The following is a 22,430-nucleotide window of genomic DNA, read 5'->3' as shown; positions in this document are numbered from 1 at the left end:
TTTATTATAATTTAATTTAAATAATATTTTATTATATAAAATAATATTTATTATTATATAAAATAATATTTATTATTAATAAAATATATATAAATTTTAATTAAATAATTATGATAAAAAAAATATTTTAAATAATTATTATAAAGATAATATTTTATTATCAATTAATATATATAATATTATATATTAACTATGAGAGAAGGGCAAAAATATCAAAAAAAGGTATTTTCATAGAAAAATCACTGTCAAAGCGCGTGTGACCCAAATTTTGTATGGAGGGATTTTTTTAAACTTTATTTTATATCACAAGGGGGTATTTGATACTTTAATTTTTACAGGGGGCTTTTGGAACATTCCTATTATCATAGGGAGGGTTATGGATTTTTTCCTATACTTATCATTTCTTATACTTATCATGTAATTAATATACAATTAAAAAAAAGTGAACAATCAACAATCGTATAGCAAGCATGACATACTTATTTTGTGATTGGTTTGAATCGATCAAATATGATTCAAGTAAAAAAAAATTAGGGCAAAAATGCATAATAATAGTACCTGAGTCTGGCCATGGGCCTGTCCAGCATTGAATTGAGTGCTTGACATTTTATTTTATTTTCTTCTCTAAAACTTTTAAAGAACAAAGAAAAGGTTATGGTTTGAAGGTAAGATGATTGAACAGAGTGTAATTGATTAAACCTTAATTACTTATCAGGTATTTATAGCATTATCAATTAACAAGAAATGGACATGTGGCTTTCTTTTATCCATATTATGGCGGAAAATGTGCTTACTTGCTATTTCTTTTGATATATCCTACTTTCACTCCTTTGGTGCTAAAAATACTCATCCCCCCCCTTTTTTTATGTTTATGGTTTGTATTTTTATTAAAAGTAGTCGGGCTTGTAAAAAGGTGAAAAACAGATATAAATTAAATTAGATAATATTTGCGAGAAATGATTTGAATTTATTTATAAAAATTTCAAAGCAATTAAAACACTCTCAAGGTACTTCCAGCTTTTAACTTTTAGAAGTAACTAACAGTTTCAAAAATAAAAATGGACAACCCAAATATTTTAAAACTATTTTTTTTAAAGCCGTAAACACTTTTCTAAATTTTTCGTAAACGCTTCGTTGCTTTTCGTTTATCCAGGGTCATGGATGTCTACATACCACTCTTCATCTCAAGATACTATGCTGAATATGCACCATGCGTTGTGCTTTTGGTTCGTTTGCTCTTTCTGCCACGGACTTTGGCTGAAAAACCAACTGTCCCTCGCTCATTTAAACCTATCATCTTAACCTTTAAACAGCTACAAAGCATCTAAAAATTCCTGCATGCACCAATTTAATAAAGCAAATATAATGCATCCGGACCACAAAATTTCAGCAGAATCATGTGAAAGGAAAAGTAGGACATTGATCATAGTACTAGGTTGGCATGATCAATACTTGTGGTCTCAATATAATTTTGTCTCCTTCACATGAGATGATATCCTAAACCAACAACATGTATGGATAATAATATCTACTCTACGGGTGCCGCTGAGATTGCTATGCAGATATTAAACTACAGATATGATCCCTTTGAACCGACAAAAAAGGAATCTCCGAGAACATTCTCCGACTTTGAGACAATAAACAAGAATAAGGTAGAAAACAATGAGGTGAAACAGAAAGGTTTAAGATATTTGTACTAATGTTTCTCAAATTCTATTATGCTTCCAGTAATACAGTACATTTAAGGATACAAGAGCAGGAAACTGCAGAAATATACGTTAACTGCTTCTGTGGAGTTATTTCGTATTGTATTATATGATTACATGCTAGCACTAATGCATGAGCGCAACAGCGGCTTCTTGAACTAAAGGTTGAGTGACATGCACAAAATGCTCAGCTTCCCGCTCCACTTGCTCCCAACACCTGTGCACGTCTTTTCCTTCCTTCATTTTCTTCACAAATGCAACGAACCGTCTCCAGTTATCTGGTTGAAACAAATCAGGGTTCATCCTCAAATATGTAAATGCACACATTTCCCTATCGGCTGAATTGCCATCAATATCCAGAGCTGAGGCTTGCAAAATCTGTTCGTGTGCGTAGTCATCGTATCTTGGCAGTGCGTTTTCTCCAGCAAGTGGAACCTGAGCTTCTTGAGTGGCTAAAGCCACTTGCCTGACCAGTTTCTCAGGTGCACATAAAGCATCCTGAGGTTGTTCGTGATCTCTCATCTCGATACAAGTGAAGTTGAACACAGCACCATGGCGAGCTAACATTTGGGCGATGGGCAGGTAACCGTCTCGAAAACGGGTGTTGTAGTAGCCAGCTGTGAGCTCGGGAGCATGGGATCGGGTGCCGTAATGCCAGTGGATACCTGCAATCTTGACAGAAATCTTTACACCCTTGTTCTCAAATAGACTCTTGGCTGATTGCAGTATTCTCTCACCATGATCAATAAGCATCTGAGAGTACCAAGAGAGGAAAAACTCTCCATATGGAGTGTTCCACCCACCACCCTCTTTACGGAAGAAGTTTGTGTCTTCTGGCCAGTTGTTGTAGTGGCCGGCATCTGTCGGACCGGTGCTTCCCCATTCAGGTTTACCAATTGCTTCAGCTGCTGCTTTCAAGCTACTTATCATGTACTGCAAAATGGTGGAAGTATGACTTAAGATCAGGAAATACCGAGAGAGAATTGAGACACAGAAGAGCAATAGCATACTACCAACATAAGATCGAGATTTATACCTTGTCATAACATTGAAAAGCTCCAATTCCCGGGAACTTCCATGTCCCATCTTGCTCTGGGTAAGATGGATAGCGAAGCTCTCCTGCTGGACCCATCCCAACTTGAATTTCCTAAATAATGGAATTATGACGTTCCAGTAAGTACTCCATAGAAATAGATGCCACAAGCAAACTAAACTCAATCAAATTCATAGCACGAGCACTTACCACGATGGTGTCACCTAAAAGATGCTCAAATGTGTCCCTGAAAGCCCGCATGAAATCAGAATAACACTGGACAGGAGTTCTCCCCTTGAGAGCTGGGAGGGTATCACAACCAAGTGAAAGGTATTCGTAATTCCTCCTACCCCACTGGTCTGTATAAGCAAGATCAGGATCCTTGTCAATTTCTTCCACAACCCATTTTGGCAGAGGAATCCTGACAAAGTGAAAGGACGATGATTAGTTAGAAGTTAGAACAGGAAGGAATGACAAAAACAAGGCCCTTTAATAATCAATTATTAAAATTCTTACCCAAACCAAATCACATTGAACAAAAAGCAAAGAGCAAATGTGATTTACATGTAATTGATAACTGTTTGTGAACTATGACATCAATCACACTACAAATGTAGTGCAGATGTCATATACTTAAGTTTATGTCCGATGAAACCAAGTTTGAGTTAGAATTTCATGAACTGTAGAACCTTTCTCTTTAATTTACAGATCGGCATATATTGTTCAGATCAACCAGTCTATTCTTTACCTTTCACTTTTTCATATGGGTAATTCTTGACATTCCACATCTTTCACTTCAAATTTCAAATTATAGTCTTAGAAACAAATTAAAAGAAGAATCCTATTTGTATAAATGGTTCCAAGACGCATATTTTATGACCCTCTCAATAAAAAGGTAAGATTTTACTTTGCACTTGTTGAATCGGATGGCAAGAATTACGATAATTACATGTTTTCAAGTGGTCTAATTTTCATATACTATTAAACATTCATTTCATAAAAATAAATACTGCTAGAGAGGTTTACCACCCGGCCCCGGCTCCCACACCAGATCCTACGAATAAATAAAAATATGCAAATGTACTTCAGCCTTATCCCCCGCCAACTTCCGCAGATCTCAAAGCCCACGTGAAAACATCAAAATCGACGCCGAAGTCTGACCATACAATTACCAATACTATCTTGACCCACAATTTGAATTACTCATCATGAACACTCACCAAAATAAGAAAAATTAATAAAGAAGCACGGCGAGTAAAAATGGAATTGTTAGTTAGCTTACGTGCAGGAATCCCCAACATTTCCGCCGCACTGATGAAAAGACATCACGGCCTGCACTTTCAGCCCGTGCTTCTTCGCCATCTCCAGCAGTTCCGAATACCCACCCCAATTATACTCCCCGGGTTTCTCTCCTTCCACCAATCCCCACCATACATCCATCATTATCCCCTCCACACCGGCACTCTTCAGCGCCTGCAGACTCGCGTTCATCGCCTTCTTCCTATTAACCGTGTGATTCCATGTCACGCTATCGAGCGGCATCATAACGTAGACCGGCACCCCCTTTTTGTCCTCCTTATGTGAAACCCCACCCACAACATACTCCCTATCCTGCACATCCTCGGTGGTAACCGGAGCCGACATCAGCGCTTGCGCGGCCACCGACAGGTCAGGCCGCAGTCCGCCGCGAACCGGACTCAACGGAGGCGACGGGGACACCCGGTCCATCTCCATTCCCGTCTTCTGCACAGAAACACGCAAATTGGTCGCCACAGGAACTCTCCACACCGCGCTAACGGTGGCGGAAGACGGCGCTTCGCCGGAAACGCCACCTGCATCGGCGGCCAACGGCGAGCCGGAAATCGCTCCGATCTGGTGAGGCAAACTCATCGCCATCACACACACAAAAATCTCCAAACACCGAAACTGCAATCGCAAAACCAAAATCCGTTCGAAAACCTGTCAACGTAAATGTTTGAGAAGAGAAAATAAAGCTAAGGAGAAGGGGAGGGAGTGATTGGGTATATATAGACATGGAGAGGAGCTCCAGAAGGATAAGATATTATTACAAATGAGTGGCCACGTGGTTGATGGGACACGTGGCGAGATTTGGGCGGGAGCGGAGGCGACGGTTGTGATTTACTGCGGGGGTTCACGTGAGGGGAGACGGTGAGATTTGATTGCGCGTGAAGGTTCAGGTGTGGACGCTGGTGATGGCGGTGGCGAATGGGATAGCGAAACGTGGAAATAAAGGAGTGGCTGAGCTGGCGTTTTGCTTTGTATGGCTGGTTTTAGGTCCACGAGAGGGTTGAAATTACTGAATTTCATGAACTTAGAAGTTAGAAAATGGAATACACACAAAAATTGTCTCTCAGCCGACGCCAGTAAGGTTGAGTTGTCGTGAATTAATTCGAAATTATGAATTTAAGGTCACAGGTTTAAAGGGAAATTTTAGTTGGAATCAAAATTCATTAAATTTGAATTAATTATACAATAAGTGTAATATATTTATTGTGTGATTAGTGAACAATTCATGAAAAATGATTAATCACATAGTAAATGTGATGCATTTGTTCGATAATTGATTTTGATTCGACCAAATTTGATCCGAATAAGAATTTTTCTAAATTTAAATTTTATTGGATGTGGCCATGTGGGCGTGTCTATTTTATTTTTATATAAATTTATTATTTTATAATTCTTAGTTATATTAATGTATTGATTTGATTTATTTCTCAATTGCTTAATTTATTTAAATATTAATGAAATAATATAATAATAGCTTCTATCTAAAAAAAATATGAAAAACAAATAAAATACTATTTTCTTTTGTTCTTTTATTTTTTGCGGTTTTCAATTTTTCTATCTAACAAAGGTCATTTTCCTTGGTTTATAAAGAAAATTCTTACCTACAATTAATATATTATTACAATAAAAACAAATGAAAGAATTGTGGTTGTCGACAACTTCTTCTTTGAATTTTAAGAAAAATGAAAAATCTATAAAACATAACTTTTATTTTATTTATTTAATATTTACTTTTTCTAAGAAAATAAAAAAAAAAGTTCAAAAATTATAAAACGTAAACCAAGAACAATCCAAATAAAATTCACGAGAAAATATTGGGTAAGTAACATTCTATTCTTATAAAGTTTGATATAATTACATATACCCTCGTTTTTTCAAAAATTATCAATATCCCGTGAAAACTAATGTTCGTCGGATAATGGATCCTTTTCGGTAAAGATAAATTTCATTAAGTAAAAGAAGTATAATAGTACAATACATCTTACTTAATCTAAGTGGCTTTCTCGACAGGTCAAGGAATCCGCCATAGGCGATAAAGCGCACAAGTGCTAACAACAGTAGGTAATTCTACACTAAGAATCGTTTGCTGCACATCTCGAACCATCAGCACACCCACAGTGCGTGTATTTCTATGTACTCCATCAAATCGCCTAATGTTGCGCTTACGCCAAATATGGTACACATACGAGGCCATAATGGATCCATTCTATTAGCTTCCATTAGGTTAATATTAGAATTTGTATTAAACTATCCAGAATGCTCTTTTATACCTTAAAGTATAAGTTTATATATTTTTTAAAATAATTTTATGAACTAGACTCCCTTTTGAAATATACATGGCATAACCATAGGGGGCAAATGGGACATTGCACAACATTATTTATCTTCAAAAACTTTTTTAAAAAGAGAAAAAAAAATACAAGGGTATAGTTGACATTTCCATCTTATCATTCAAAGGTTACATAATTATGTCAAATATTACGAGATATAATAATCTTCAAACAAACAAGCAGATATTTATAATTGTGTCAATTTTAAAAGGACTCAATATAATTTATCAAAAAATATTATGTGTGAGATTAAGTCGGTGGTGTAATATCGAACGCGATGTTGGGGCCATGTTTAAAAAGTCCCCGGACATAATTTCAATAACATAAAAGGCTTTGAAATTCATAAGTGGAATCTAACTTAGTTCAGATCCCATTATGTATAAAGTTATCATAATCGTTTGATTGGAATTGACAATTGCAAAAGTATTTTGAAAATATGGGTTGAAAATCAAATTTAAAAAACTTATTATACTTATTCAGACTTTAAATTAAAATAAGAGTACGCAATATGTGAATTCATAATTTTTTATTTTTTTTAAATATAATTCGATAAGATAAAAGACATAAATTACTTATGGATGTGTAAGATCTGAATGATTTGGCCGGGTAAGTTGAAGCTTACACTAACCGACATGTGCATGACTTTGGCCTACAACCAAGGAACCTAATGTTATTTACGCAAAAGTTGTTAATCAACTTCCATTGATTGTTACTAACTCCTAACTGCTCTTGCATGAGATTTCAATTTGAACTATCAATTCACAAGAACGTCATAATATTTCTAATTGGAGTGTGTTGTGAAAAATAAAGGATATGCTGCGTAGTTATGTATTAAGAAGTCGAGGCAAGAACGTGATTTTTTATACTTTTAAATAGTTATTGTCCTGTGATTTGGTACTGGTGATGACCATAATTTATTTCACAATGATACATCGACTCACAATTTTAAAGTAGAAGCACTACAAATTTTTAGAAATGATGAACCAAAAATATTTTGAAATTATCTTTATAAAAGTTATATACTGATTTTGCAAACCACTTTAAAATGCCCTAAAATATTTTTTTTAAGTTGATTGAATGGAATGAAATGGGACGGGCAAAAGGAACCATTGGATCGATAGTCTGATTGAAAATTTTTTTTGCAAATGTTACGATTCTTTATCTTAATGGACGTGTTATTTTACCTAAATAATACACCAATTCATCAAAGGACATACCACTTCATCATAATAGACAAATAATTTCAATCAAATGATACACCACTTCATTAATAGACATCTATTCGGTTGATTAAATACGATTGGATGTTGATTGAGCATCATCAACCACCATTCACATATCATGAGTTTGCCATGTGTTGCACATCAAGATGCAGAGTCGGACGGGCTTGGCTAACTGAAGCTAGCGTTGGATTGAATCAATAAAACAATGGGTTGGTTCGACCTAGACCCGCTTGGGACTGGGCCTGTCCTAGGGATCAATATTTGGGATCAGCCAAGCCGAGTGGCCCAGGACACTTGGTCCTGGACTGGGCCTGTTGGGTCCTTTTTTTTAAAATTCATTATATATTCTCTATTATTATTTTTCTATATATAAATTTCGTTTGATTTAATTTATTATTTATTTTTTTTAAAAGACAATTACAAATTTAAGTAATTCATTAAAAAAAAATTAAACAAGTACATCCGACTTGACGTGGGCTTGGTATGTGCTTGATTCGTGCTTCAATCTAGCCAATCTATAGGCTGGGCTTGAGTTTAAAAATAGACCCAATTAGAGGTCCACTTAGAGGTTCAGGACCACCCCAAGATCGACTATGAACATTAGTGGATTGATTCTGGGCCGAATATTTTCGGGTTGATCCTAGGCCGACCCAGCTATCTGTACACCTTGAATTACACATTATAATTAAACACTTATTACATTTTTATCTAGTCACAATAATTTTTTTTTAAATTTATTATTCACTATTTTTCAACATAATAACGCTATAATCATATGGTTGACAAAGTCTCTACAATGCATTGGAGAATACAATTTTTTCTTTTTTCTTTTACTTTCCTTAAATATAAATAATTTTTTGCTTTTTCTTTTTTGGTTTTGTTAAATTAAAATATTATGTCTATCATTATGTTTCTAGCATGAACTAGGACCTTCTTGATTTGTGAATGAATTAGTGAACCCAATTCAAAATTACCCATAAACACGACTTCATCAATTGATTAAGGGCGACAATTATTATCAAACAATGACACTTAATGGGCTTCTATTATTACTTTTTAGATCCCAAGGGAGTATTTGCAAAAATTTTCAACTTTTAGAAAAGTAATTTTTTGAAAAAATTAGAAGTTATAGCATAATTAAAAGTAGTTAATATTTATAAAAAAATAAATAAATAAAAGCTAAATTGAAAGTATTCGCGGAAAAATTACTTCTAAAACAAAATTAATTGATTAAAGATCGTTTTATCCCCATGCATTAAAAAGGTATTATTTTTGCTTATATTTGTACTTGTTATTTGTCAATAGTAAATATTTTTTTATATAAATTATAAATTTTATTTCGATTAGAATATTTTATATTTATTTTTAAAAGAATATTAAAAAAATAAAATGCTTAATTTAATAATACTCCCACTAAATATACAATTGTTGAATCATATGCAATAATTAAACTTGCATGATTGTAATTTTTTATTATTTATTTAATTAATCATAGCCACTTAATTTATATTTTCTAATGATATAAGAATAATATAATTAGATAATATATCAAATAAAATATAAAAATTCTAAAATATCAAATATGTGAAAGTGTAAATGTGATTTTCTTAAATTATTCAAATTATTTGAAAATCTAAAATCAACTTCATGCAATTTAAAAATTAAATTAAAAATAATAAAATTGAATTACAATTACTAAAATGAGGGCAAAATAGTAAAAAATTAGATTAAAATTATTTATAAAAAAGTTAAAGCAGCTAGAAGCACCCCAAAAGCATTTCTAACTTTTGGCCTACAAACGCTTTTCTCAGCACTTTCAAAAGTAGAAGGTGAAATCCCAAATGCTTCAAAAATACTTTTTTGGAGTGAAAGCTAAAAAGTACTTTTCCAGAAGTGCTTCTAACTTTCAACCTAAAAATATTCTTTTTCAATAATTTTAAAAATAGAAACCGACATTTCAAACATCTCAAAAATATGTTTTTTGAGCCAGAACTTGAAACGCTATTTTTTAAAACTCTCGCAAACACTCCAAATTTGCAAGTTTTGTTGGACCACAAGTTTACGCGGCACCATCCTTGATGCATGAAGTACAACCTTAGGATGTGATGTATTTGTACAATCATGTAACTACTAGGAAGGTTGGCTGTACAACTAGATGTGTGTGATGTGGATTGAAAGGCCATTGGGCGTCAGCCCAGCCCGAATTGTATATTTGTGAGTGAAAATGGAGTTTTTTTTTTTTTTTTTAATACAGAATAGGTAAACTAAAAAGGAGATTATATTACTACTAATCCAATTTGAATAAGTCATAGTGATTTTGTACTATTTTAAGCCCACATAATAATCCATTTTTTTAGTATATAGTTATTGCACTAAGTAATATTACAGCAATTAATATTAATTATATACTATATATGTTAATTACATTATATATTTATAACGCATAGTTTATCATACAAAATTAGATCGGATATGACACCAATAATTTCATAATCCCATATGTACATAAATTAGACCCGTAAAATAATAGTTTCCTAGAAATTTAGAAAACTTTGTATCTAAAAGATCTTTTGATTTTTTCTTATAAAAACTAGTTAATTCAATCAATGTGTTTTTCTATTTCTTTTTTGTTTTTTTTTTGTGGTAGGTTTTTGGAGTAATATGAAGAAATTGACAGTTCACAAAAAGAATCATATTTAAAAGATATCATTTTGATGCGCAATTATTTGATGCATCATACAAATTTCAAATAAAATTCTCCTCTGACCAATATTAACATGTCCAGTGCGCTATATATGTGTATATATATATATATATATTTGAGCTGATACTTATATATATCAATATGATTAAAGACAATAAACAAATTACAATAATGATCCTGATCGAAGATTGTGACTTCTCCAAAGGTACTCGAATAACGTATGAAGCATGAGAAAAGGAAAGTCGTTAGACTCACAGGGTGGTCCCCAATTAAAATTGAAATTTAGAAGTGGTATATTTAATACTGGAAAACGATAGTCCAAGTGTCTTATCATATACGGTCAGGCCAAATGTGCTCATTTGCCTGGTCCACATGACGTCATCTCCAGTTGGGTGCGAGATGACCGACGATTCTAATTTTACGATTTCCTTATAGGGTTGGGTCATTGGAGTAGACACAAAATAGAGGCGCGGATCCTACGGCATGGTTGGTGTTTTCTTTATAAAAAAGGCATTTATATCCTTTTTGTAGATAATCATATTATATTTCTATCAAATAATCCTCCTAATTAAAACGAGATAAATACAAACACATCTGATGGTATTCAAACCCATATCTCGTACTCACAAAATCACAACACAAACACATAAATTATGTTTCTCTCCTTTTGTTTTATAGGGAAATATAAATGTTTATAAACGTGTTCAACAACAACAACACATTAATAATAATAATAATACATATAGCAAATAGAATTGTTCTATAATTTATTTTCACGAATATTCCTTTTTTCTTTATTTCAAATATTATCTGGGCATGGATGTGATACTCAGGACCACTTGAATAGACGTATGCTATGTTTATACGACTCTTAAATCAATATAACATAATTAATAGTAATTAACATCAAAACACTGATGCAAGTATTAGTTCACATGATAGTGAAGTACCATAGAGAGTTATATATGTTACCATTTGTTTGTTTGTAACTTCTACTTGTTTGTGTAGTTCGAGTCGGTCAAATCTGAACAAATTATATGATAAGTGTAATATATTTATAGTATCATCATTGTACAATTCAGGAAAAGTGATCAATCGCATAATAAATATATCATACTTGCTCTATGATTGATTTGGTTCGCCAAAACCCGATCCATGCAAAAGTTTTCCATTATTGTAGATTAAACTAAATTCATGCTACATTCGATATTTCACAAATATAATATATGCCACCAATAATATCTTAGCTTAATAGTTTTAAGACTAAAATTGAAGTCTGGTGAATAAGTTTCAAATTTTAAGTTGGAATCACATAAAACATGTGAAGTATGATTTGAAAATCATCCAAATCATGCTTATGCTGCAAGACCCAACACCTTCCAACCTAACTCAACCCTCTAAACACATGCTTTTTACCAAGGGTTTACACACACACACACACACATACATAAACACACAAATACCTTCAAATTTAAACATTTATCAATAAGATTTTTTGGAGACAATAAGGTTATATTTTGACTGATGGATTTCGATTTGAGAGAAGAATATGAATTCTTTTTTTTTTTTTTTTATTTTTCCTTAAACAACTCATATTAAAAAATTTTAAGATTCATAGTTATTAATCAAACGTATAGTTCAAATTTCGAGTTGAAGTATTTAAAATTCTTGAAATTTAGAATTATTCAGATAATATTTGAATGATTCGTTACCTGATCTTTGAAATTCATAATTGCAAATTCATGAATCTAAATATAGCCTAAAAATAATCGCAATGACCAGTGGAATGGATTCGTCAAATTATGTTGTGTTTGGGTTGATGGACTTGAACCTAAGAATTTCAAATTTTTGAACTATATTTTGAGCATAGATTTCAAATCTATTTAATTTGAAGTTATTTAAATATTCTAAATTTAAATTTCTCATTAAGTTCAAATACTTTCGTCCAAATACAATCTGAGATAAATTATTATTTTAATAATTTTATGAAATACAGTTAAAGTGAAATATTTTACGAGGTCCAACGAGTAATTTTTTTTAATTAAAATATAGTTATAAGTGCATTAATGATTAAATTTTTTAAAGATAAACAAATAATTATTAGGGATAAAATGAAATTGAAGAATTCACAATTGTCATTACCATAATAGACAGTGAAGGTTACAGATGGAAATCCTACACTTAGAACTGTAGACCGTTCACCTGGACGTGATTGTATCAAACCCTTAACCAAGGACAATATCGTAAATTACGGCCTCATGATATCGAGTATATCACTGTCCATAGCCGGAAAATACATAACCCCCCGCTCCCTCCCCCCACCCCCACCCAACTGTTATACTCTCTGCCTTTCTCCCACCAATTTTTCCTCCCCATTCTGCCCCTGCCTCCGAGATCTCCTTGCGCACATCCTCCCCGTAAATTACTCAACATCCAGGGGCAGTTTCGGACAATTCAACTGAATCCAGCCTCTGTATAAACCCCAATTGTCGTCATTTTCTCGAAATTGCGGCGATGCCCGGAAAGGATTTCACTTTTGTTAATTTAAATGGATCTTTGTATTGAATTGTTCGTTTAAATTGTGAATTGCAACTTATCATGAGGTCATCGGCGATTTTGCCGGAGAATTCCGCCTCAGCCGCTGCTGCCCCGCCGCCGCCGCCACCGTCTTCGTCGCAGCTGGTGCCTCCACCTGTGGGCCCTGCTCACGAGACGAATTCGAGGCAAAGGTTGAATTTTGCACCCTAATTTGCCGTTAATTTTTGCATTTTCGATCCGGAATTTGTTTGTGTTGAAGTGACTTTATTTTTTCTTTTTCTGAACTCATTTTTGTGGGTTTTATTGAGCGCATGCTTGAATTCAGTTGAACTGAATTTTGATCCGTGCTGTTTGAATTGCATGCTTGTAATGGGAATTGAGTACTTTGTTCGGATTTTCATTTTTTCTTGTTTTCTGTAAATTATTGGTAGAATTTGATTGTATTACCTCTTGTTGATATCCTTTGTTGGATGAACTTTGGTTTGTGTTTTCTAGGGAGTAAAGATTTTACAATTAGCTAATCAGTGTAAGATTTGAAGTTGTCGGGTTATAAGTTTGTTAAACATAGCTTAGGTTTTTTAGATGTGTGGTAATCTTGTGCATGAACACAAAGATTAAGCGCGAAGTCGTTTGAATTTAAAATTAATTTATAGGGGCCGTCGATTGGTTCTTAATTGCTATAGATGTGTCGGTTTTGGGGGTTCGTAAACGACACATTTCTGTGTGCCCTTTTGCATTTAATGGATATAGACTTTCTTATACGTGTCCTCAGTCTTAAGTTTTCGCTCTATGTCTTCATCCAATTCAATGTGGATATGAGCTATCATTTGTTTGCTCATTGTTATTTAGTTAACTTTGCCGATACACTTTATAAAGTTAGTAACTGTCGTGTATAATGGTCTCAAAATTTGAATTAAATGTGCATTGATCAGTCACGTACTTTCTTAATTGGTAACGACACGTGGTAGATGTTCTGAGTAAGGATTAACTAACAAAAGACTATTGTACATGATGTCCGTGGAAGGAAAAAAATTAATAACTTTTCAGCACGTGTGCAACTTGTAACCTTGTTGTGGGGCGCTTTTGAACTTCCTAAAATTTGTCTAGCTTGCATTACTTATTTGATTTGATTTCTAGATGTTAGGACAAGTACACTTGCAATCAGATGGGAGACTTCTGGTAATTTAAATTTTGCTTATATTCATGTCTTTTGTTCATTATGTTTTAATTGTGCATAGGAGCTAGTTCGGGTGCTTAATTGCCCCTTATATTTTTGGTTTTGATGATTATTTTATATTTATATATACTCTATAGATGCGGTTATGAGTTTTTATATGTACAAGACCCAAATATTCCTTTGACTTCACTTATGTTACCAGAAATATACCAGTTGAGTTTGACATACTAAGTTCCATGTGCAGCAATGTATTTAAATTGTTAGCTCAAAGAGAGTTGTCTCCTCAGACAAAGAGAACTCCCAAAAAATTTTGGGGGAAGGCATCTAATTGCCATGTTGATTCCTCTGGAATGAAAACGGAACTAGCAAAAGATGCGAGACAAGAACTTCGATCATGGTATTCGTCATTCCTATGTATTATATGATTTACTGATTACGATTTGTTACACTGTCAAGCATAAACAATGTTTTAAATCTGGATTACAGGGCGGAGGCAGAATCCTTACTACATTTATCAGCCAAGTATTGTCCCTTACTGCCTCCACCGAGGTCAACCATTGCAGCAGCCTTTAGTCCTGATGGAAAGACACTTGCTTCTACCCAGTTAAATCTCTGTCTACTCTTTCTTTTGCATCTGGCTAAGTTGTTTATGTTGTCAACTCACTATGTTATTGATGTCGACAGTGGAGACCATACGGTGAAGATAATCGATTGTCCAACTGGAAAATGCTTAAAAGTGCTGAGTGGGCATCGGAGGACCCCTTGGGTGGTAAGCTGTCTTCTCATTGAATTAAATTAACTAATCTGAAAGATAATATGGTAGCATTCAGTGTCTCAAATCTTAACTTAACTACTTGAAAAAATATAGAAGAAATGAGAATCCAAGAAAACTGCCGCGTGATAGGTTGATGTCGGATCTGGAACTAATTCTTTTGTTAGAAAATTAGTTCTTTGTTTGAGCTGCTTTTGTTTGGTAAAAATCAACAAAGTTTTGAATCAAGCTTTTTCTAATTTGCCGATGGGACTTCTGCAGGTTAGGTTCCATCCTCTTTATCCTGAAGTTCTTGCAAGTGGAAGTTTAGACCATGAAGTTCGATTGTGGGATGCAAAAACTGCAGAGTGTATAGGATCGCGTGATTTTTGTAATAATTTAAAACATTCATTCTTTAAGAAATAATACTTTTACTATATTTTAGCTCTGTCCTATTAATGTTGCTTGTTAAAAATTCCTCCATGCAGACCGTCCTATAGCTTCCATTGCCTTCCATGCCCAAGGGGAAATCTTGGCTGTAGCATCAGGCCACAAGGTTCGAATTTTAGAATATAGCATTGACGTTGACTAAGATTAGGTACCTGAAGTTTCTTAACCATGCTTATGTGGCAGCTCTATATATGGCACTACAACAGGAGAGGGGAGGCTTCCTCACCAACAATCATACTGAAGACACGTCGTTCCCTCCGTGCTGTGCATTTCCACCCGCATGGTGCGCCGTTTCTTCTAACTGCTGAGGTACTGATTCTGCTGCTTTTAGAACTTTTATTGTCGATGTATCAGTTTCATGGTGGCGCTCTTTTCAGGTCAATGATCTTGACTCATCAGACCCTACAATGACACTTGCAACTTCCCCTGGGTACTTGCGCTACCCGCCTCCTACTATATACCTGGCAGATGCTCACTCCGCTTATCGATCAAATTCAGGAAATGAGTTGCCCATCATGTCTATACCATTTCTAATCTGGCCTTCTATTGGCAGAGGTGATGCGAGTTTACTTGCCCAGCAGACGGAGGCGGACATGACTAGTGTTCCACAACAGAGGGCGGAGTCTTCTGCCTCTGTGAGACTTTTCACATATTCTACTCCATCTGGTCAATACGAACTTGTATTGTCTCCGATCCAATCTCCTGTTCGAGAAGAGCCTCAAAACAATTCTTTGACAAGGGTAATGGAGAATGCTATTCCTCAACCTGCTGTGGATGCTATGGAGACAGATGGGCAAGCTGAAGATAGAAACAATCAATTTTTTCCATTTGGTGATCCAGCATATTGGGAGCTTCCTTTTTTGCAAGGGTGGTTGATTGGTCAAAGCCAAGCTGGCCAACGTGCAATCCACTCACAAACTGGAGGTCCCGCTGAAGGTGTGTCTTCCTATGGTGCAATAGGGAACCCTTCACAGGTGGTTCCTCCAGTAATTCCTAATGTCGGTGACTCAAGAGTAGCTGGAAGATCAGGTTCACGACACCGATCTTCACGCTCCCGCACCAGACCAGCAACTGGAACCAGCGATAATGCTGCTTTTAACAGTATTCCGCTTGAGCAAAATAATTCACAACCTTTTATGAGCCAAGTCCAGTCTGAGGTAGCCACCTCTCTAGCTGCAGCTGCGGCTGCGGAGTTACCTTGCACGGTGAAGCTTAGAATATGGTCTCATGATGTGAAAAATCCTTGTGTACCTCTTGACGCAGAACGCTGTCGCTTAACAATCCCTCATGCCGTACTTTGCAGGTATGACCTTAAAATGTTGTTGGTGAGTGGTTTCCAAACAATGGACAATGGATGGGTTTAAGGAAAATGTAGTTGGATTCCTACTTTCCTGAAAGATTCAATGTGTCTTAGTTCCTAATTGTGATGTTACAGTGAAAATGCAATACACGTGGCTAATTCTCTCCAAATCTTCCTCTCTTCCCCTTTTCAACTGGTTGAACTGCATCAGGATTTTTACATTTCACATATTCTTTTGTAGTGAGATGGGTGCCCATTTTTCACCATGCGGAAGATTTTTAGCCGTTTGTGTGGCATGTATCCTGCCAAACGTCGATGCTGACCCAGGCTTGCAAGGCCATGTTCCGCATGATGTTACAGGGGCTTCTACATCTCCAACAAGACATCCAATTTCAGCGCACCAAGTTATGTATGAATTGAGGATATATTCCCTCGAGGAGGCTACGTGAGTCCTAGAACTTCTATACTATTACCTGTTAATGTACATAAGTATCTTATTCTGATATCTTTCCACTGCCAATGATGTTTCTTTATGTAGATTTGGGTCTGTTCTAGCATCTCGGGCGATCAGAGCTGCTCATTGTTTGACCTCAATACAGGTTAGTCACATTGTTGGATATGGGACGGAATCTTTGAACTATTTATGCATGTTTTGTGTGGGAATTTTCTAATTAAGATTCAGAGAATTGCCTTTCTCTGCCAACAATTGTTAGTACACTTCTGTGACTCTGTGCTCCTCATTTATTATCTGTATCATTGGTCATTCTTTTGGGAAAAGGAAGAAAACAGAGAAACCATTAGGTGGTAACTGTTGTACGAGGCTACCTATTATTGAAGTGCCTTTCAATCAGGAGTTGATACCTTTTCTTCTTGTTTTTTCTCTTTGGAGATTCTAGTTGGAAAAATTGTATCCTTTTCATGGAGTAACAAGTCTTCCGCATTATATTATTACTTTTTTTCCTCTTAAAATATCAGTGTTATACCCATCTTATTCCCCAAATATGTTATCCTCTTGAGAACTGGATGTTGACTAGGAATGTTGGGTAATGGCTAAGAAATTGTTTAACAGTAGGCAAAGATTTGGTTTACTAAGTAAAGATATGTTTTGGGTAATGTTAAGAAATTGTTTAAAAGTAGGAAAAGATTTGGTTTACTAAGAACCCAGTATATGTTTTGGGCATTCAGTTTGTAGTTGATCTCCTTAGCCCCTTTTTATTTGTTGGTCTTCCTTGTGGCTGGCTTTCTGCTCTATTACTAGTGAATACGCAAGCACTGAAAGATATCAGGGTTGCTGACATATAATGAGAAAGGGGATATTTGGAGAAGACGAATTTCGTTCATGTGATAGGCTAAAAGAACAATACATATCATATCCTCTTGGTGCAATGCTGTTTGTAAAGTTGCTGCTTAGCTTGATAATAAAATCCTATGTAATCAATGAGAAAGTAAGGTTTACTGGGTTACTATTTCCAATAGATTGTCCAGACGAGATAATATCATTGTAATTTTAAATTTGATGCAAATGCTTGCATGGATGACTGATCCAAATTCATTTTGCACCTTGCAGTTCTCTCCTACCTCTGAACATCTGTTACTAGCCTATGGTAGGCGCCATAGTTCGCTTCTTAAGAGTGTCGTGATTGATGGAGATACAACTGTACCAATTTACACAATTCTGGAGGTGAGATTTCACAAATAGTACCATTATCTTAGGAAGAAACTCCATTTACAGCATAATTCCCCAAATGTGGCGCGCTTCAAGATTTATGTAGTGCATATGGAACAGTGAATACCATGCTATTTTGATGAACTGACCCTCAATGCGTCACTGAGAATATAATTTTTTCTTTGCAGATTTACAGAGTTTCTGATATGGAACTTGTGAGGGTTCTTCCCAGTGCAGAAGATGAGGTTAATGTAGCTTGTTTCCATCCTTCAGTTGGTGGTGGCTTTGTATATGGAACCAAGGTTGGCAGAGAAGTATCTGTAGATTTTCTCTTTCTATCGTTGTCTGCAGCTTTTTTCCGGTTGTGATTCTTTTATTCTAACAATGCCAGGAAGGAAAGCTTAGGATTCTTCAGTGCGATATATCCCAGGGCTTTAAAAATGATGGATCCTGCGGTCCTGATGACAACATGTTTGAGGTATAGAAATGATTCGTGTTGCTATTCTAGTGTGGGTATTCCGCATCTAGGTTTATCAATTACTCTTTGTATGATGAATTAGGTGGATTTATTTGCATGAGCTTACTGCAAGTCTTATTCTGTATGATTTTTCTATATGTAAATTTTTAGAATGTCCGAAATAAGCGCTCTCTTGGAAAGAGTATTGAGTGACTGTTTACTACATATCTTGCACGCAATTATGAGCACCAGTGCTGTTTGCAAGTTCTTCTGGATATTGGTCTAAGATAAGGGTAATACATCTAGAATATACCAATTGATGTCAGTATACGTGGCATGGTATTGTAGGCTAATCTCAATAAGTCAATATGCTTGGTTTCTATGATAATTGCTCTTTCTATATTTTATAATTCAATTGCTTATCAGCTTATGGTTTATTGATTGAAGGTTCAGACAATTGCATTGGAAGGCTGATTATCGTCAAGCAAAGGCAACGTGTTTGGCACTTTACAGCTTGATGATGGTTGGTTTTATAGTTTTTCCTTAAATATTTGGTGGTAAACTTGTACTTGCCTCTAAGCTTTTTCATGCTGTTTGAAGCTCATATACCTATGTAACACGTAAATTTGCTAAGTTATGGCATCCCTGGGAATATGAACCAAGAAATATTGAAATCAATGATCTGTAGATGATGGGGTCTTTCGCATCCCAACTAGTTTCTAATAAACTTATTCCAGAGTTAATTTGGACTTTATTTGTCTCTATTAGTGGTTGAAATATAATTCTTCTGTGATTGAACTTAGATTTTATGGCTGGACTCTTGTTCAACTCTACTCTAAGGATACTTGTTTAATGCCCATGTTTATTGCATTGAATGCCAAAATGCTGATTAAAAAGCAATCATGTGGAATGGTTCTTCATTGATGTTGAAGTCATACTAAACGTGGGATATATTGAGCAATATATCTCCCATTCGGTTATCAAACATGAGATATGAAAAATTTCCAGGTTACGATTTATTCATGTGAACTGATGACCTCTTTGTATTTCTTCAGGGGTGGAAGGGACCTGCAATCAATTGGCAAAGGCACTTTGCTAAGCATATATGAAGTTATGTCGACATGGCAACTAGTCGAAACTGATGGGGGAGAAATTGCCTGCATTTACAAAGTTGGGCATTTCCGAGGTTTTCCTTTTTAGCGTTTCTTCAATGAGCTGTGTACAGTCTTTGCTGCTACCATTCCCAGTGCTAACTTGCAAATAGGTCCATGCTCGTTTGAAGCATGCACTGATGGATAAACAGTTTGCAGCTATAGTTGTTTGTTTAGATTGCTACTCTGATGGACCAAAGTTATAGATACTTAGCTCAGTTTCATTTCCTAGATAAACAGGGGAACTATTTTCTTTGGCCTTCTTTCATCACGGATGGCCTTTGTTGTACATTAGTGTACTTGGTTCCCATGGAAAGAAACTCTTCTTTTTTTCTTTTTTTATTTTTCTTTCTAAAATTTATGTTTTCAGGTTTTATATGGCTGTCTTGTTTTATGAGACATTTCATATGGTAGTTGCTGGTCTGAAAGAATGATTTTTGCATTATCTGTTTGAGAATTTAGACAGATTCATGCCTATATCGGTTCTTCCAGTGAACTGTTCTAAGAAGCTTTGCGACACTCTTTACCTTCTTCTCCAGATATGATACCGAGAATTTGTGTTCGATTTAGGGATAGGTTTTATAAATTGGAGTCTTGAGGGGTGAATTTCTGTAATTTTCTTGCATCTTAGATAAAACTTGAATGACATTTATTTTTCCAAATTTGATGCGCTTTTTACCTGGAAGAGGATGGAAAAAGATAGTTTGATGGCTCCTCGGAAGTGTTATGGATCATTGTATGCCAATTTCCTGGTGGAGAAAATTCAAACATCATTTCTCTTTATGACTTTCTTAAAGTTATTGTATAGTCTGAATGTGTATGGAATCCATCCTACTGGATTGCGTAATAATTATAGTAAATATATCATATTTACATACTAAACTCGACTAATAAAAATACTCTTTTTCCCATAAAAGAATTTATACATGTACTTAAAACTTTTACTGCAACAGTGTTTCTGAGTTTTGGTTGAATGAACATCATATCTGGTATATGTAAATTTAACACGATATACACGAGATTATTAGTTCTTGTGCCGTCCCCCCTCCTTATCCACCCTCTTCCTGAAGAACTCAAGAAATCCATAACCTCAGCCCCTTTCGCCTATAACACTACAGGAAAGTAGAAACCATACACCCTCAACATTTTCCAAAACCTTGAAAATTTCACCTAAATTGGCTCTTCTCATGGCTGGCTAGCTTTTCCGGATCAAAGTGCCAACCCTTATCTCCTTAACCCCTTCTCAAAAACCCGAATCTAACTCCAGGAAATGCACCATCCCAGATGTCCGATCATCTTCGACAAAGACCCTCCTTTTCCAAGATTGATAAGATTATTTTATCGACCAATCCATTTCATGACAAGAACTACAATGTCATAGTAATGTACATTGTTCTGTGCCAATCAAAGAAACTCACCTTTTAGGAATGGAGTGATCTAGAATGCAAAGCTGAGACGTAATGTTGTTTGTTGTGATGAGATGAACATGGTATTTACATTGAGTCCAGGGCCTTCAGTTGAGACATGAAACTTGAGTGCAAACGTGTTCCTAAGGAGACGATGACGATCCAAGATTCTTGTCCTAAGAAAATTAGTAGAAGCTCACCGTAGTGTGCTGCTAATCTCTGTTCCTCACTATGGTTCTTGGCTCTGTCGTTCCAATAGATATACCTCATTGTGAGGTACATTGGCGAGTTTGTGGAGAGGTCGTAGGGGGATGCTCTTAACGAGTTATGCTTCCAAGTTCCAAGCCATTAGTTTGTCCATATAAAACAGTTGAGTTCCACGTGTTTGAACTTGATCTTGATCACGAGAACTGGATCCAAGTCGAGTGTGTGAATGATTTTCTGATGTTTTTGGGAGGAACCAGTCTATGGTGCTTTCAACTAAGGAGAATCCAGAATTGGAGGGAAATTCAACATATTTTACTGATGATTACTGTGACAATATGGCTGTGGCAGCCATGATATGGGGGTTTTCAAGTTGGAAGATGGCAGTCACTTCTGGGTTGTCAAGGACAGAGAATTGCACTGCCAACCCTATGGATTAGTCTTCCTCATGATCATCAGTAGATCAAATTTTCTTGGACTTTGTTTTATGTTTCATCTTCTCTAAGTTTTTGGATTGCAACCAGATACAGGAGGGATTACAAGGATTTTCTGATTTATCATGTAACTAGCTACAACTTTCATGATTTTCGTGTATCATCTGCACAGTACCAAATATACTTTGCTTGAGTTTCTATATTAACAGAAATTTCCACAGTTACAGAAAAGAATTGGTATTATCTGTTTTTATTTCTTATTGGAATAATTACACTAATAGCCCCCATATATGGTCTGTTTACACATCAATCCTACTTTTTGCATAATTACATACATCACCTTGATCGCCAAAAAGCATGAATAATTTGTGCAATAATATTGACATTTTTTGAGGTGTATGTATAATTTTTCAAAAAGTAAGAATAATTTGTGTGAATAATATTAATATTTCTAATAGGTGTATAAGTAATTGTCTAAATGACGGGTGGTAAATATAATTATCCATTTTCTATTTTTCCCCATCTGAAATCAAGAACCATCCTGCTCAAAAGAGACAGCTGGGATATACATTAGACCCCGCAGTCAAATGCT

The 22,430-nt window shown here is 35.2% G+C and overlaps 3 protein-coding genes across 3 annotated transcripts in view; 1 reads left to right on the top strand and 2 right to left on the bottom strand.

The window, feature by feature from the left end:
• LOC105171829 (late embryogenesis abundant protein 1) overlaps window positions 1-678 on the bottom strand; it is a gene marked incomplete in the record, with an annotated part of 2,618 nt that extends 1,940 nt beyond the window's left edge. Inside the window, 1 exon segment of the mRNA XM_011093071.2 lies at window positions 559-678. Within this exon segment, the coding sequence (XP_011091373.1) occupies window positions 559-606 (48 nt within the window).
• LOC105171828 (beta-amylase 1, chloroplastic) lies at window positions 1,669-4,635 on the bottom strand. Its single transcript, XM_011093070.2, has 4 exons — window positions 4,022-4,635; window positions 2,950-3,160; window positions 2,743-2,853; window positions 1,669-2,639 (listed from the first exon to the last, which is right to left on the bottom strand). The coding sequence occupies exons 1-4, from the start codon at window positions 4,633-4,635 to the stop codon at window positions 1,833-1,835; spliced, it is 1,743 nt and encodes a 580-aa protein (XP_011091372.1). The 3' UTR covers window positions 1,669-1,832.
• Window positions 12,611-20,239, top strand: LOC105171827. Its single transcript, XM_011093069.2, has 15 exons — window positions 12,611-13,033; window positions 14,264-14,416; window positions 14,506-14,622; window positions 14,704-14,788; window positions 15,053-15,161; window positions 15,259-15,326; window positions 15,404-15,529; window positions 15,598-16,523; window positions 16,762-16,965; window positions 17,059-17,119; window positions 18,088-18,201; window positions 18,375-18,488; window positions 18,578-18,664; window positions 19,091-19,166; window positions 19,699-20,239. The coding sequence occupies exons 1-14, from the start codon at window positions 12,903-12,905 to the stop codon at window positions 19,115-19,117; spliced, it is 2,322 nt and encodes a 773-aa protein (XP_011091371.1). The 5' UTR covers window positions 12,611-12,902; the 3' UTR covers window positions 19,118-19,166; window positions 19,699-20,239.

Source organism: Sesamum indicum, linkage group LG10 (assembly GCF_000512975.1).
Source record: "Sesamum indicum cultivar Zhongzhi No. 13 linkage group LG10, S_indicum_v1.0, whole genome shotgun sequence".
Taxonomy (NCBI): Eukaryota; Viridiplantae; Streptophyta; class Magnoliopsida; order Lamiales; family Pedaliaceae; genus Sesamum; species Sesamum indicum.
Note: the sequence above shows the minus strand (reverse complement) of the source record. Positions and strands in the feature narration are given on the sequence as shown.

Bases quoted from the DNA above. Each gene is read 5' to 3' on its own strand.
- LOC105171828 (XM_011093070.2), bottom strand. From the start codon at position 4,635: ATGGCGATGAGTTTGCCTCACCAGATCGGAGCGATTTCCGGCTCGCCG. The intron at 3,161-4,021 runs GTAAGCTAACTA...TCACTTTGTCAG, and splicing joins AATGTTGGGGATTCCTGCAC to GATTCCTCTGCCAAAATGGG. The intron at 2,854-2,949 runs GTAAGTGCTCGT...TCCATTATTTAG, and splicing joins TTTTAGGTGACACCATCGTG to GAAATTCAAGTTGGGATGGG.
- LOC105171827 (XM_011093069.2), top strand. From the start codon at position 12,903: ATGAGGTCATCGGCGATTTTGCCGGAGAATTCCGCCTCAGCCGCTGCT. The intron at 14,417-14,505 runs GTATTCGTCATT...TCTGGATTACAG, and splicing joins AGACAAGAACTTCGATCATG to GGCGGAGGCAGAATCCTTAC. The intron at 15,530-15,597 runs GTACTGATTCTG...CGCTCTTTTCAG, and splicing joins CGTTTCTTCTAACTGCTGAG to GTCAATGATCTTGACTCATC.